This window comes from Sphaeramia orbicularis, chromosome 18 (assembly GCF_902148855.1).
Source record: "Sphaeramia orbicularis chromosome 18, fSphaOr1.1, whole genome shotgun sequence".
Lineage (NCBI taxonomy): Eukaryota > Metazoa > Chordata > Actinopteri > Kurtiformes > Apogonidae > Sphaeramia > Sphaeramia orbicularis.
Genome location: NC_043974.1, coordinates 39,105,245 through 39,121,369, shown reverse-complemented (window position 1 = coordinate 39,121,369; position 16,125 = coordinate 39,105,245). Strand labels below are relative to the sequence as shown.

At 34.5% G+C, this 16,125-nt stretch overlaps 1 protein-coding gene and 2 non-coding genes across 3 annotated transcripts; all 3 read left to right on the top strand.

The window, feature by feature from the left end:
• The first annotated feature begins 5,965 nt into the window (after positions 1–5,965).
• On the top strand, positions 5,966–8,362 carry LOC115438702 (non-lysosomal glucosylceramidase-like). The gene is made up of 2 exons (XM_030162482.1): positions 5,966–6,093; positions 7,879–8,362. Exons 1-2 carry the CDS (start codon positions 6,073–6,075, stop codon positions 8,134–8,136), a joined length of 279 nt encoding a protein of 92 aa, XP_030018342.1. The 5' UTR covers positions 5,966–6,072; the 3' UTR covers positions 8,137–8,362.
• Positions 8,363–14,002: 5,640 nt separating this feature from the next.
• Positions 14,003–14,077, top strand: trnai-gau (transfer RNA isoleucine (anticodon GAU)). The gene has a single exon. It is a non-coding gene; the product is annotated as a tRNA-Ile (tRNA).
• A 383-nt stretch (positions 14,078–14,460) lies between these two features.
• On the top strand, positions 14,461–14,535 carry trnan-guu (transfer RNA asparagine (anticodon GUU)). Its single transcript has one exon. It is a non-coding gene; the product is annotated as a tRNA-Asn (tRNA).
• Positions 14,536–16,125: the final 1,590 nt, after the last annotated feature.

Here is a 16,125-nt window from a genome sequence, read left to right as displayed (position 1 = left end):
AAGGTTCTAGAAAGACATGAATGCAGTGAAAGTGATAGCATATGATGATAAGTAGGTTTGGGAATGACCTCTGACGATCTGTTTCTTTTGTAATAGCATGTGCCTTGTTGCCTGTTGACCTGCATCTAGACTGTATTGATGAACTGAATAGTTATGTTTTATAAACACCGATGATTACGACAATCCTGCAAAATAAATCAGAGGACAATGCATGTTCTGTGCTCATTTCTTATTAAATGCTGTATTTATGTGATGAAATGTCAAATATTTAGCTGATGGTCTTCACCCACAGGTGTCAAACATGCGGCCCGGGGCCAAATCCGGCCCGCCAAAGGGTCCGGTCCGGCCCTTAGAATTCAGATGCAAAAAATTTAGATGCAAAAAATTCAGATCACACATCCGGGACACCAAGGATAAGTAATGGATTCTATCTCAAGTCCAAACGACTGCCAGCCAATCAAGGTATGTTAGGTTGGTCATGTGATGCCGATGCTGACCTGGACGTGTGATCTGAATTTTCTGCATCTGAATTTTTTTGTATTCTAAATTTATGAACATAGTTGAATTCAGGGACAAAAATATTCAGATACTTAATTTAAGTGCAAAAAAAATTTCAGATTCTTAATTTAAGTGCAAAAAAATTCAAATAATTTAAGTGCAAAAAAAAAATTCAGATACTTAATTTAAGTGCAAAAAAAATTCAGATACTTAATTTAAGTGCAAAAAAAACTTCAGATAATTTAAGTGCAAAAAAAATTCAGATAATGTCAGTGGAAAAAAAATTCAGATACTTAATTTCAGTGCAAAAAAAAAATCCAGATACTTAAGTTCAGTGCAAAAAAATTCAGATACTTAATTTAAGTGCAAAAAAAATTCAGATAATTTAAGTGCAAAAAACATTCAGATAATTTCAGTGCAAAAAATTCAGATACTTAATTTAAGTGCAAAAAAAATTCAGATAATTTCATTGGAAAAAAAATCCAGATACTTAAATTCAGTGCAAAAAAAATTCAGATACTTAATTTAAGTGCAAAAAAAACTTCAGATAATTTAAGTGCAAAAAAAATTCAGATAATTTCAGTGGAAAAAAAATTCAGATACTTAATTTAAGTACAAAAAACATTCAGATAATTTCAGTAGAAAAAAATTCAGATATTTCATTTCAGTGCAAAAAAATTCAGATACTTAATTTAAGTGCAAAAAAAATCAAATACTTAATTTCAGTGAAAAAATATTCAAATACTTAATTTAAGTGCAAAAAAAATCTGATACTTAATTTCAGTGCAAAAAAAATTCAGATACTTAATTTCAGTGCAAAAAAAATTCAGATACTTAATTTCAGTGCAAAAAAAAATCAGATACTTAATTTCAGTGCAAAAAAAATTCAGATACTTAATTTCAGTGCAAAAAAAACTTCAGATAATTTAAGTGCAAAAAAAATTCAGATACTTAATTTAAGTGCAAAAAAAATTCAGATACTTAAGTTCAGTGCAAAAAAAAAAAAAATCAGGTACTTAATTTAAGTGCAAAAAATATTCAGAATTTCAGTGCAAAAAAAAATTCAGGTACTTAATTTAAGTGCAAAAAAAATTCAGATAATTTCAGTAGAAAAAAAATTCAGATATTTCATTTCAGTGCAAAAAAATTCAGATACTTAATTTAAGTGCAAAAAAAATTCAGATAATTTCAGTGGAAAAAAAATTCAGATACTTAAATTCAGTGCAAAAAAAAAAAAAAAAATTCAGGTACTTAATTTCAGTGCAAAAAAAAAATTCAGATACTTAAGTTCAGTGCAAAAAAAATTCAGATACTTAAGTTCAGTGCAAAAAAAATTATTCAGATAGTTAATTTCAGAGCATAAAAAATTCATATACTTAATTTCAGTGAAAAAGAAAAATTCAGGTACTTAATTTCAGTGCAACAAAATATTCAATATTTAATTTCAGTGCAAAAATATTCAGATGCTTAATTTCATGCAAAAAACATTCAGATACTTTATTTCAGTGAAAAAAAATGTTCAAATACTTAATTTCAGTGCAAAAAATATTCAGATACTTAATTTCAGTGAAAAAAAAATTCAGGTACTTAATTTCAGTGAAAAAAAAAATTTAGATACTTAATGTCAGTGCAAAAAAATATTCAGATACTTAATTTCAGTGCAAAAAATATTCAGATACTTAATTTCAGTGAAAAAAAAATTTAAGATACTTAATTTCAGTGAAAAAAAAATTCAGATACTTAATTTCAGTGCAAAAAAATATTCAGATACTTAATTTTGGTGCAAAAAAATATTCACATACTTAATTTCAGTGAAAAAAATATTCAGATACTTAATTTCAGTGAAAAAAAAAAATTCAGATACTTAATTTCAGAGCATAAAAAATTCAGATACTTAATTTCAATGAAAAAAATATTCAGATACTTAATTTCAGTGAAAAAAATATTCAGATACTTAATTTTGGTGCAAAAAAATATTCAGATACTTAATTTCAGTGAAAAAAATATTCAGATACTTAATTTGAGTGAAAAAAAAAAAATTCAGATACTTAATTTCATTGCAAAAAATATTCAGATACATAATTTCAGTGCAAAAAAAATTCAGATGCATAATTTCAGTGAAAATAAAATATTCAGATACTTAATTTCAGTGCAAAAAAACAATTCAGATACTTAAGTTCAGTGCAAAAATAAAAAATTCAGGTACTTAATTTAAGTGCAAAAAAAATTCAGAATTTCAGTGCAAAAAAAAATTCAGGTACTTAATTTAAGTGCAAAAAACATTCAGATAATTTCAGTAGAAAAAAAATTCAGATATTTCATTTCAGTGCAAAAAAATTCAGATACTTAATTTAAGTGCAAAAAAAATTCAGATACTTAATTTCAGTGAAAAAAAAAAAATCAGATACTCAATTTCAATGGAAAAAATTATTTAGATTCTTAATTTCAGTGCGAAAAATATTCAGATACTTAATTTCAGTGAAAATATTCAGATACTTAATTTCAGTGAAAAAAAAAAATTCAGATACTTAATTTCAGTGCAAAAAAATATTCAGATAGTTAATTTGGGTGCAAAAAAATATTCAGATACTTAATTTAAGTGAAAAAATTATTCAGATACTTAATTTCAGTGAAAAAAAAAAAATTCAGACACTTAATTTCAGTGAAAAAAAAAAAATTCAGATACTTAATTTCATTGAAAAAAATACTCAGATACTTAATTTCAGAGCATAAAAAATTCAGATACTTAATTTCAGTGAAAAAAATATTCAGATACTTAATTTCGGTGGAAAAAAAAAAATTCAGATACTTAATTTCGGTGAAAAAAAAAATTCAGATACTTAATTTCAGTGCAAAAAATATTCAGATACTTAATTTCAGTGAAAAAAAATATTCAGATACTTAATTTCAGTGCATAAAAAAATTCAGATACTTAATTTTGGTGCAAAAAAATATTCAGACACTTAATTTCAGTGAAAAAAATATTCAGATGCTTAATTTCGTGCAAAAAACATTCTGATACTTAATTTCAGTGCAAAAAATATTCAGATACTTAATTTCAGTGAAAGAAAAAATTCAGATACTTAATTTCAGTGCAAAAAAATATTCAGATACTTAATTTTGGTGCAAAAAAATATTCAGATACTTAATTTCGGTGGAAAAAAAAAAATTCAGATACTTAATTTCGGTGAAAAAAAAAATTCCGATACTTAATTTCAGTGCAAAAAAATATTCAGATACTTAATTTCTGTGAAAATTTTCAGATACTTAATTTCAGTGAAAATAAAATATTCAGATACTTAATTTCAGTGAAAAAAAAATATTCAGATACTTAATTTCAGTGAAAAAAAATATTCAAATACTTAATTTCAGTGCAAAAAAAAAATTCAGATACTTAATTTCAGTGAAAAAAAAAAATTCAGATACTTAATTTTGGTGCAAAAAAATATTCAGATACTTAATTTTGGTGCAAAAAAAAATTCAGATACTTAATTTCAGTGAAAAAAAATATTCAAATACTTAATTTCAGTGCAAAAAAAAAATTCAGATACTTAATTTCAGTGAAAAAAAAAAATTCAGATACTTAATTTTGGTGCAAAAAAATATTCAGATGCTTAATTTTGGTGGGAAAAAAATTCAGTGCTAGAAATTCAATAGCATTTCTAATTCAAAATCTGATGAAACAGATTTACTTCCATACACTTTCTAATGATGGGCTTAAATAAATATTTGTTTGCTTGAAAAATTAAACACATGGTGTCCAGCTGAGTGGACATTTTTGTAACTCCATGAAAAATAGATTGCTAAAATAATTTGACTTGCATTGTTTTTTTGAGACCTAAAGAGGATTAAAATGAGTGAAGAAAAAACTGTGGACTAATATTGTCGTAATTCATGCATGAAAGGGTTAAAGCTGAGAGTAAAGTTGAGTTTTATTGTATGAAAAGAGAGAAAACGGAGTTTTTCAGTGAACTAGATGATTAGCTGCAGCACACAGACCAGTGGGAGACGTGATGAATTGTTTCCAGTGTTTGTCGCTATGGAAACCGAGGAAAGTGGGCGGGGCCTGTGACGTCGTACCGTCTGCACGAGCTGTGGGTGATTGACATTTGAAGAGCAGAGCTGTGTCAGTCTGCAACAGAGATTTAAGGACATTGATCTGAAAAAGTGAGCTGAAAGTGTCGAGAATGGGGCAAAAACACGGATCACGTGTCAACAAAGTATCAGAAGGTGGATTAAAAAAAACTGTTTGCACCCAACGTGGGGCTCGAACCAGCAACCTTGTGATTATGAGTCTGATTCTCTACCGACTGAGCTAGCCGGGCTGACGTCACATGGAACGGAACACTGCTATTTAAAGGAAAACCTCAATTGGTTCTGCGCAGCACCGGAAGTAATTTCATGAGGGTTCTGTACGGCCATATATGGGCATGTGTGTCTCTGTGGCGCAGTTCGGCTGTTAACTGAAAGGTTGGTGGTTCGAACTCACCCAGGGACGACTGCTTTGTTTATAGTAATGTTTTGTTAAAGCTATACCTACCGATGTGGCATTTTTCACAGCACTTAGTAAAAGTTTGAACATGAACAACCCACTTCCCTCCAAATGTTTGCGCCCAACATGGGGCTCGAACCAGCAACCTTGAGATTATGAGTCTGATTCTCTACCGACTGAGCTAACCGGGCTGACGTCACATGGAACAGAACACTACTATTTAAAGAAAAACCTCAATGTGTATTTGGGTATATATGTATATATATATATATATATATATATATATATATATATATATATATATATATATATATATATATATATATATATTTTTTTTTTTTTTTTTTTTTTCTTTTTTTTTTTAAATATACTTCTTTGTTTTGTTTTTTGTTGATTTTTTTTTTATATACTTTTTTCATTATTATTTTTTCTTTTTCATTTATTATTTTTTTAAATTAATTAATTAATTTATTTTATTATTATTATTTTTGTGCGTGTGTGTATATGTGTGCAAATGTATATGTTTGTCTGTATGCATGTTTTTTTTTGTTTCTCTCTTTTCTTTCCCTTAAAGTTAAGGGTCATTATGTCAGAAACTGCAGAAAAAGTGATTGTTTCAGTAAAATATATCATTAAATGAACATAAACCACGTGTGTCTATCCACTGTTATTGATCCAACTCCATGGGTTTTACTGGTGAATCAATGTTGTAGATGATTGCGGTGTTTCCACGGTAACTACGGAGCCTCTGAACGTCCAAATGGGTCACATCTGATGACCATGAAAAGATGACAAACTGTATTTTGCACAAATTATTTACATGTATTGATAGGATTAGTGGATAAACAAGTATTAAACAGTTTAGGTCAGTAGATGCTTTCGGTCACCAGTGGATGTTTGGGTCTTCATGGGTTAAATATAATATAAGATATCTGCTGTTTGGGTTGCACTGTCACAAACATGTTCGGTTCATCTCTGTGGTTCTCGGTTTGGCAGGCGGTGATGGAGTCGGAGATGAAGTTCGACCTGGATGGAGACGGACTCATTGAGAACTCTGGATATGCAGACCAGACTTATGATGGATGGACAGTGACTGGACCAAGGTGAGGGTGGAAGAATGACACGGTGGAAAAATGTAATTTATATTATAGTGTCCATGAAGTCTACTGATTATTGCAGAAGAATGCAAAAATATCCAGATATATTTAAATATAATTACAATTCCCCATTTAATTTTACATCATATTAGGAATTATGGATTTGTTTTGATTAACCCATAAAGACCCAAACAGCCACTGGCAACCAAAATCATCTACTGATGTCAACTGTTGAATAACATAGATGATAGATGATAGATGATAGATGATAGATGGATAGATGGATAGATGGATAGATGGATAGATAGATATTTTATTAATACCAAGGGAAATGTAAGTATTCAGGATCTTTGCATACAGCATAAGGTTAGTAACCAGATTAACACTGACATTAAGGTTAGTATATACTCTCAGAAAACATGCTAAAAAACTTAGTCTAAAAAACTTCCTGTGTAATACTGTAAACCAAACACTTCTAATTCAAAAATCTGTAGAAAACTAAATGTATAGTCAGTGTACAGTATTTACACATTTCAGGGCACAGTGATTTAAAGTGAAAACAGTGATTTAAAGTAGAGCTGCAACCGATTAATCGCTTCAAACTGATCCAAAAAAAATCATTCAACCACAATTCTCCTGAATCAGAGCTTTGTTTCCTTCATTTCTCTGCTGTTAAACATTGGTTCCACTGTCGTGTTTCACACGGACGCTTATTGTGACGCACAAAGAAGCTTCAATTCAGGAAAACTGCAATAGAATATGTTTCCCTTCAATTAATTCGAGTTGATTAATCGAATCGTGAATTTTTGCATTCGCTTCAAGCACCTAATCGATTAATCGGTTGCAGCTCTAATTTAACCCTTTCATGCACACTGGTCACTACAGCGGACAGCTATTCTACAGCTGTTCTCTTGTATACATGGATTTTGTTGTTCTTTTCGTTGTTGTTGTTTTGTTTTTTTTACACATATCTTTATTAAAGTTTTAATACACTACATATCTTTTCTGGCATGAATTGGTAACATTATGTAGATCTCTCCTGAGCATAATCACAAGCCACACCATAGGCAAACGTACATGGGGATAGGCAGGCTCACGTACCGATAGTCCAGGCAGGGGTCGAAACCAGGATAGGGCACCGAGGCCGATAAACAGACAGGGGTCAGGCGAATTCTCAGGTGTGATAGACGAACCAGGTCGAAGACAGACGAGCAGGCAGACGAGGGACAGGCAGAGACGGTGGTCAAAGGGCAAAACGGGTCACAACAGGCAGGCTAACAAACAGGACCCAAAAAACGCTGGTAAGTTAACACACCAAAAGGAGGAAAACGAACTGGCAATGAACAGGGGAGAACACAGGGTTTAAATACACAAGAGGGCGGGAAGACAATTGGACACAGGTGGAGACAATCAGGGAGGAGTCAGGTAATCAGGGAAAAGGTGAACACAAAAAGGAAGTAAAGACACCAGACAAGACACATGAGGGAAACTTAACAAAATAAAACAGGAAACGACACACAAGACAGACAAAACAAGTAGAAGTCCGGGGACTGATATGACAGAAACCTCTTATGTCCAAATCGGTTATTTTTCAGAAGTAAATGAATGGAGTTGAGAAATGTAGTCATAAGCCTTTTTCAACACTTTTCATGAGTTAAATATTTCTAAAACCATCAGGCCAACATGAAGACTGACCCATAGAATCATTTTATGACCAAAATGACTTTTGATGCTCCAATAATTTTTTCTGTGACTATCTGTTTGTGACTGTATTGCTGTTGTCCTCCTCAGGGTATGTTGACCGAAGGCCTGCGTACGGCTGAAGGCTGTTACCGGACTGTGTGGGAACAGCTGGGCATGGCCTTCCAGACTCCTGAGGCCTACTGTGAGAAGAGCATCTACCGCTCTCTGGCCTACATGAGGCCGCTGAGCATCTGGGCCATGCAGCTGGCCCTGAACGCCTCACAGAGGGACCAGACCACTTTGGCTTCAACTGGAACCACAGACCAGGACCAGGCAGTACAAGCTCAGAAAGAAGACCAGAGCTAGGACCGGAGCCACCTGACAGACTGTCTATCCTGTGCTGCTTTATCTGATCGACTGAAGACTTTTCCACATTTTCTGTTGTTTGACAGAGTTGTGGTGGTTGGAGAAGAACTCCTGTAGATCATAATGTTGTCAGATGATGGGTCTGAAGAGCAAACGCTCCTGATTTACAACATTAGTCGCTTTTCCATTGGACGTCTGCACGAAACTTTGCTGATATTTATTAAGTGTGGAAAAAACAAAAGTGTGTAATGTCGATTTTTCCATTCAATCACAAATGCGATGATTTGTTTATTTATTATCGCCAGATGACACAAGAAGTCATTCCATAAACATGGCGATGAACGTAAATATCATGTTGATTTACAGATATATTCATTATTATTATTACTAGCTGCATTGTACCCGTGGTGCCATTGTACGATAGCGCCCTCCTGTGGTGCAACAGCTGTATTGCACCAGTACGCCCTCCTGTGCTGCAACATCGGGACACGTATCGCACACAGAACGTCCGTTATAGTAGGATTATATATTACCCCTCTATCCTGTACTAAATTAAAAAATGATTGGGTTTCCTGGTACGTCCACATGTTTCTTTTAAAACTCTTCTTCTTCGCTTGTTATAACATCCGTCAACATCCGGCTTTTTTTATTCATGCCACTCTAGTTGCGGAAAAATGTCTTTCCATTGCAGTTTTGTGCGATATACCATTTGCGCTACACCCGAAAAACCACGTCTTGCCAGTGCAAAAACTTTGGCGAAGTTGTCGTTTTTCCATTCAATCACAAATGCGATGATTTGTTTATTTATTATCGCAAGATGACATGAGAAGTCATTCCATAAACATGGCGACGAACGTAAATATGGTGTTGATTTACAGATATATTCATTATTATTATTATATTTTACCCCTCTATCTCGTACTAAATTAAAAAATTATTTGGTTTCCTGGTATGTCCACATGTTTCTTTTAAAACTCGTCTTCACTTGTAACGTCCGTCAACATCCGGCTTTTTTTATTCACGCGACTCTAGTTGTGGAAAAAGGTCTTTCCATTGCAGTTTTGTGCAATGTAGCATTTGTGCTACGCCTGAAAAACCACGTCTTGCCAGCGCAAAAACTTTGGCAAAGTTGTCGTTTTTCCATCAGGCAAATATTTATGCGCAGGTTATATTCACACAATTTGAGGGTCAATGGAAAAGCGACTATTTTCAAGTGTCCGGTTATAGTCGGACAATGAAAAATCAGTTATAAAATCTAATTTTGGTTGCAGCAGATGTTGCACATTCAAAGCACTACATCATTTCAGTCGGTTCAGATTCATGTTTACTTGGAAGTGTTTCTCTGGAGCTGCTGTCAGTACCGTCTATGTCTGATTATTTTAAACCGGACCTGTGAGTGATCCCAGATCTGAATGATTACTGGACTACACCCATAAACAGCAGCAGTGAAAGTCATTCTAAAGGTTCTAGAAAGACATGAATGCAGTGAAAGTGATAGCATATGATGATAAGTAGGTTTGGGAATGACCTCTGACGATCTGTTTCTTTTGTAATAGCATGTGCCTTGTTGCCTGTTGACCTGCATCTAGACTGTATTGATGAACTGAATAGTTATGTTTTATAAACACCGATGATTACGACAATCCTGCAAAATAAATCAGAGGACAATGCATGTTCTGTGCTCATTTCTTATTAAATGCTGTATTTATGTGATGAAATGTCAAATATTTAGCTGATGGTCTTCACCCACAGGTGTCAAACATGCGGCCCGGGGCCAAATCCGGCCCGCCAAAGGGTCCGGTCCGGCCCTTAGAATTCAGATGCAAAAAATTTAGATGCAAAAAATTCAGATCACACATCCGGGACACCAAGGATAAGTAATGGATTCTATCTCAAGTCCAAACGACTGCCAGCCAATCAAGGTATGTTAGGTTGGTCATGTGATGCCGATGCTGACCTGGACGTGTGATCTGAATTTTCTGCATCTGAATTTTTTTGTATTCTAAATTTATGAACATAGTTGAATTCAGAGACAAAAAAATTCAGATACTTAATTTAAGTGCAAAAAAAATTTCAGATACTTAATTTAAGTGCAAAAAAAAAATTCAGATACTTAATTTAAGTGCAAAAAAAAAATTCAGATACTTAATTTCAGTGAAAAAAAACTTCAGATAATTTAAGTGCAAAAAAAATTCAGATAATGTCAGTGGAAAAAAAATTCAGATACTTAATTTCAGTGCAAAAAAAAAATCCAGATACTTAAGTTCAGTGCAAAAAAATTCACATACTTAATTTAAGTGCAAAAAACATTCAGATAATTTCAGTGGAAAAAAAATTCAGATACTTCATTTCAGTGCAAAAAATTCAGATACTTAATTTAAGTGCAAAAAAAATTCAGATAATTTCAGTGGGAAAAAAATTCAGATAATTTCAGTGGAAAAAAAATTCAGATACTTAATTTCAGTGCAAAAAAAATTCAGATACTTAATTTAAGTACAAAAAACATTCAGATAATTTCAGTAGAAAAAAAATTCAGATATTTCATTTCAGTGCAAAAAAATTCAGATACTTAATTTAAGTGCAAAAAAAATTCAGATAATTTCAGTGGAAAAAAAATTCAGATACTTAAATTCAGTGCAAAAAATATTCAGATACTTAATTTCAGTGAAAAAAAAACATTCAGATACTTAATTTCAGTGCAAAAAAATATTCAAATACTTAATTTCAGTGCAAAAAAAAAATTCAGATACTTAATTTCAGTGAAAAAAAAAAAAATTCAGACACTTAATTTGAGTGAAAAAAAAATTCAGATACTTAATTTCAGTGAAAAAGAAAAATTCAGGTACTTAATTTCAGTGCAACAAAATATTCTAATACTTAATTTCAGTGCAAAAAATATTCAGATGCTTAATTTCGTGCAAAAAACATTCAGATACATAATTTCAATGCAAAAAACTATTCAGATACTTAATTTCAGTGCAAAAAAATATTCAGATACTTCATTTTGGTGCAAAAAAATATTCAGATATTTAATTTTGATGAAAAAACAAAATTCAGATACTTAATTTCAGAGCATAAAAAATTCAGATACTTAATTTCAGTGAAAAAAATATTCAGATACTTAATTTGAGAAAAAAAAAAAAATTCAGATACTTAATTTCATTGCAAAAAAATATTCAGATACTTTATTTCAGTGCAAAAAATATTCAGATACTTAATTTCAGTGAAAAAAAAACATTCAGATACTTAATTTCAGTGCAAAAAAATATTCAAATACTTAATTTCAGTGCAAAAAAATATTCAGATACTTAATTTCAGTGAAAAAAAAAAAAATTCAGACACTTAATTTGAGTGAAAAAAAAATTCAGATACTTAATTTCAGTGAAAAAGAAAAATTCAGGTACTTAATTTCAGTGCAACAAAATATTCAGATACTTAATTTCAGTGAAAAAAATATTCAGATACTTAATTTCAGTGAAAAAAAAAAAATTCAGACACTTAATTTCAGTGAAAAAAAAAAATTCAGATACTTAATTTCAATTTAATATGTTTGTCGCTATGGAAACCGAGGAAAGTGGGCGGGGCCTGTGACGTCGTACCGTCTGCACGAGCTGTGGGTGATTGACATTTGAAGAGCAGAGCTGTGTCAGTCTGCAACAGAGATTTAAGGACATTGATCTGAAAAAGTGAGCTGAAAGTGTCGAGAATGGGGCAAAAACACGGATCACGTGTCAACAAAGTATCAGAAGGTGGATTAAAAAAAAACTGTTTGCACCCAATGTGGGGCTCGAACCAGCAACCTTGAGATTATGAGTCTGATTCTCTACCGACTGAGCTAGCCGGGCTGACGTCACATGGAACGGAACACTGCTATTTAAAGGAAAACCTCAATTGGTTCTGCGCAGCACCGGAAGTAATTTCATGAGGGTTCTGTACGGCCATATATGGGCATGTGTGTCTCTGTGGCGCAGTTCGGCTGTTAACTGAAAGGTTGGTGGTTCGAACTCACCCAGGGACGACTGCTTTGTTTATACTAATGTTTTGTTAAAGCTATACCTACCGATGTGGCATTTCTCACAGCACTTAGTAAAAGTTTGAACATGAACAACCCACCTCCCTACAAATGTTTGCGCCCAATGTGGGGCTCGAACCAGCAACCTTGGGATTATGAGTCTGATTCTCTACCGACTGAGCTAACCGGGCTGACGTCACATGGAACGGAACACTGCTATTTAAAGGAAAACCTCAATGTGTATTTGTGTATATATATATATATATATATATTTTTTTTTTTTTTTTTTTTTTTTTTTTTTTTTTTAAATATACTTCTTTGTTTTGTTTTTTGTTGATTTTTTTTAATATACTTTTTCCATTATTATTTTTTCTTTTTCATTTTTTTATTTTTTTTAATTAATTAATTAATTTATTTTATTATTATTATTTGTGTGCGTGTGTGTATATGTGTGCAAATGTATATGTTTGTCTGTATGCATGTTTTTTTTTGTTTCTCTCTTTTCTTTCCCCTCACACCTCCCTCCTTCAGGTCATCAAAGTGATTGTATGAAGGTGTGCAACTCACTAGTGAAAAAAGCCCTGATGAAGACCAGAGGTTGCAACACGTTGACTGTATTTTTAAAAAATGCCATGAATTAATAAAGACATTTTATTTTTACACAAATCCTACAGTGTGCCTAGCATGCGAATGCAGATTTATTTTTTTTTTTTGACTCTAAACAACCAGACACACCACAAGTTTCCAGAGAGCACCTGTGGATAATCACCAAGAAGAAGACCCAGCAGCACTTCCACTTTGTTGGATTAGGGTTGGAACACACTTTGGTACCATACCGTTGTGACAATTATTTGAACAGTATTGTACTGCAGAAAGTAGTGTGTTACTATAAAAATGGAAAAGAGGAAAAGGCAATTAACAATAGAAGAGACAGACCATCAGAACACTTAAAAATGTGGGTCTGTCCTACAGAGAAATGTCCAAGAAAGTCCAGGTGTCAGTAAGTCCAGTTTCCTTCACCATCCAAAGGCACTCAGAAACTGGAGGAAATGCTGACAGAAGAGGTGTGGCAGAGCCAAAGACACAACAGAACCAGAAGACAAGTTTATGACATTCAACAACTGGAGTGAGAGGAGACTGACAGGACAACAGCTTCAAACACAGTGAAGATAGTGGTCGTAGGAAGCAAGTCTGAGTTTCAGCTGTGAACAGAAGACTTCCAGTTGCAGGTTTGATGGGTCGAGTTGCAGCAGAAAGCCACTGCTGAGACTTCAGAATAAGAAAAGAGGCTTCCCTGGGCCATGTTCTAGAACTTTTGACCTGTAGTGTATATGTCTAAACATACACAGAAAAATATACATATCAAACACTCTACTAAATACAGTTAGAGCAGCAGTTTGTACAATGTGTACCAGATAAATATTATCTTTATGATCTTTAAAAGAAATGTGAATAAATAAGGGTGCAAAAATGTAGTGGGTTTTTACCCAGTGAAGGGCCTTCAAAATACATGTTCACTGGAAATAACGTTATGATGGAGGAGGAATTATTGTTTGATTATTTGATTTCTTTCTTGGGAAATATGTCTATTAATGTGTTAAAGTATACCCTCAGTACATTCTAAACTGAAGTACTATGGTTTGGACACAATACCAGATGACAACAAACCTGGGAGTTTGTGATGCAATAAGGTCTCTATTCACAAACAATTCCATGAACATAAGTGTGTTCACAATCATTATACTTAGTCAGGAGGGTGTACTGTACAACATAAAAGTATCAGTGTAGATAAACTACTGTATAACACTGGAAATACTGTCATGACTGTTCCATACAACCTTAAGTGGGGTGTATGTCTCTGTGGTGCAATTTGGTTAGTACATCCGGCTGATAACTGAAAGGTTGGTGGTTCGAGCCCACCCAGGGACGACTGGTTTATTTATAATAATACTTTACTAATCCCAGGGGGAATTATTGTGTGTCACACTAACACTGTGAAAGTATAATTAAAGTAGCAGAAAAGGCATAAATGACTGAATATACGCCTACAAAATATACATATAAAACAGTTAGAACAGAGATTTGTACCTGCTAAATAGTATCATTTTGATAATTAAAAGAAATGTAGATAAATAAATGTTTAATTAGTTTTTACCCAGTGAAGGACCTACTACTAATAATTGCTTTTTCATATTATTTCAATTACAGTTTAAAATAGTATGATATTCTGTAGTATCCAAAAAAAGGACTGTATGAAACCAAACCTGCCAGCATCGTCTCTACTCTTTTAACTGTATTCTACACCTCATACAGTCTCTCTGGCGCAATTCGGTTAGCGCGTTCGACTGTTAATCGAAAGGTTGGTGGTTCGAGCCCACCCAGGGACGATTGGTTCATTTATGTTAATACTGTATTAATCACAGGGCCCATTATTGTGTGGCATCGTTGCTCCGTGCAACTACAATTAAAATAACAGAAAAGGCACAAATGTCAAAACATACAAAATACACATGAAACAAAGATAGAACATCAACTTGTACAATATATATGTGATAAATAACTCTGCCCCGCCGCGATTAAGCGATCATTGGATAAAACAGGGAGCCATGCCAAAGTCTACCCGCCGCTGCTCCACACCCTCTGGGCCTGAGGATTGGACTTTGGTGCCGCGCCGAGCAAAAACTGGCGAACAGCGTAAGACATCACAACCAGCCCCGGAGATCAACCTGTCCAACAGGTACAATGTGTTGGATGAGCAGGAATTTCCACCATTGCCAAGAGCCGCTCAACACCAGCAGACAGCCAACTTCGGGTGCTCTGTGATGCGCTGCACTCCTAAAGGTGCGCCTCGCCAGCCCGCCCCACGCAGGCCAGCTGTGTTGACTTTCACCCCCCGACCAGGCTCTCCTCCGGCCGTGTCTCCCGCCTCGTTCCCTCCGGAGACACGAAACCACCCCGTAGGCAAGCCCTCCACCTGCGCAGCCTCCTCCACGGACATGATTGGCCCTGGACTGAGCGAACGCAGTACGCCCCAGGATGGTTGCCCCAAGGCGCGTCCCCGACCGGCCCCTACGACCTTGTTGATTGGGGATTCTATTATTCGCCGTGTGAAGTGTAGGTCGACTGTCACAATGTGTTTCCCAGGGGCCACAGTAAAAGACATCAGTGAAAAAATTCATGACGCACTGGAAGTGCACCCCTCTGTCCACACGGTAATAGTACATGTCGGCACCAATGACGTTCCCCGGCGACAGTCGGAGCTTTTAAAGGTTGATTTTCTAAACCTTTTTAATATTCTGCGCCAAGCAAGGGTGAAATATTTCATATCTGGCCCTATCCCTACAATTGGCCGTGGGTATGGCCGCTTCTCCAGGCTCCTGTCTTTACACATATGGCTGTCATCCTCCTGCCTGGCCCACGACATGGCGTATATTGACAATTTTAATCTTTTCTGGAATCGTATGGACTCGTATAATAAGGATGGACTACACCTAAACTACAGGGGAGCGCGCTTTCTCTCCACCAACATAAACTTTTATTTGGCACTGCGCCAGGACTCTAGGTGCGCATCCCCGTCCCCAACATCCACATCCTCGCAGTCTCAGGAATGACTTCGGACCTCATCAGAGTTAAGTATACCGACGCACAATATTCCAGTCCACATAACATACAAATCTAAAAGACAGAGGATCGGTCGTAAGTCCATAAACTTAAATCATCTTGTGCCCCTGCGCATGCACGGAACCGAGGAGAACAATCCCTCAGGGACTTTTAAAACGGCAGTTTTAAACGTGAGATCACTGTCAAATAAATCGTTTGTAATTAATGATATGATTATTGACAGGAACTTAGACTGCATGTTTTTAACAGAGACATGGACAGGTGCTGATGGAGCGGCAATTTTAAATGAAACCACCCCTCCTGATTATAACTACGCATACTCATCCCGCACAGGAAAAAGAGGAGGTGGCACAGCC

Bases quoted from the DNA above. Each gene is read 5' to 3' on its own strand.
- LOC115438702 (XM_030162482.1), top strand. From the start codon at position 6,073: ATGGACAGTGACTGGACCAAG. The intron at 6,094-7,878 runs GTGAGGGTGGAA...TGTCCTCCTCAG, and splicing joins TGGACAGTGACTGGACCAAG to GGTATGTTGACCGAAGGCCT.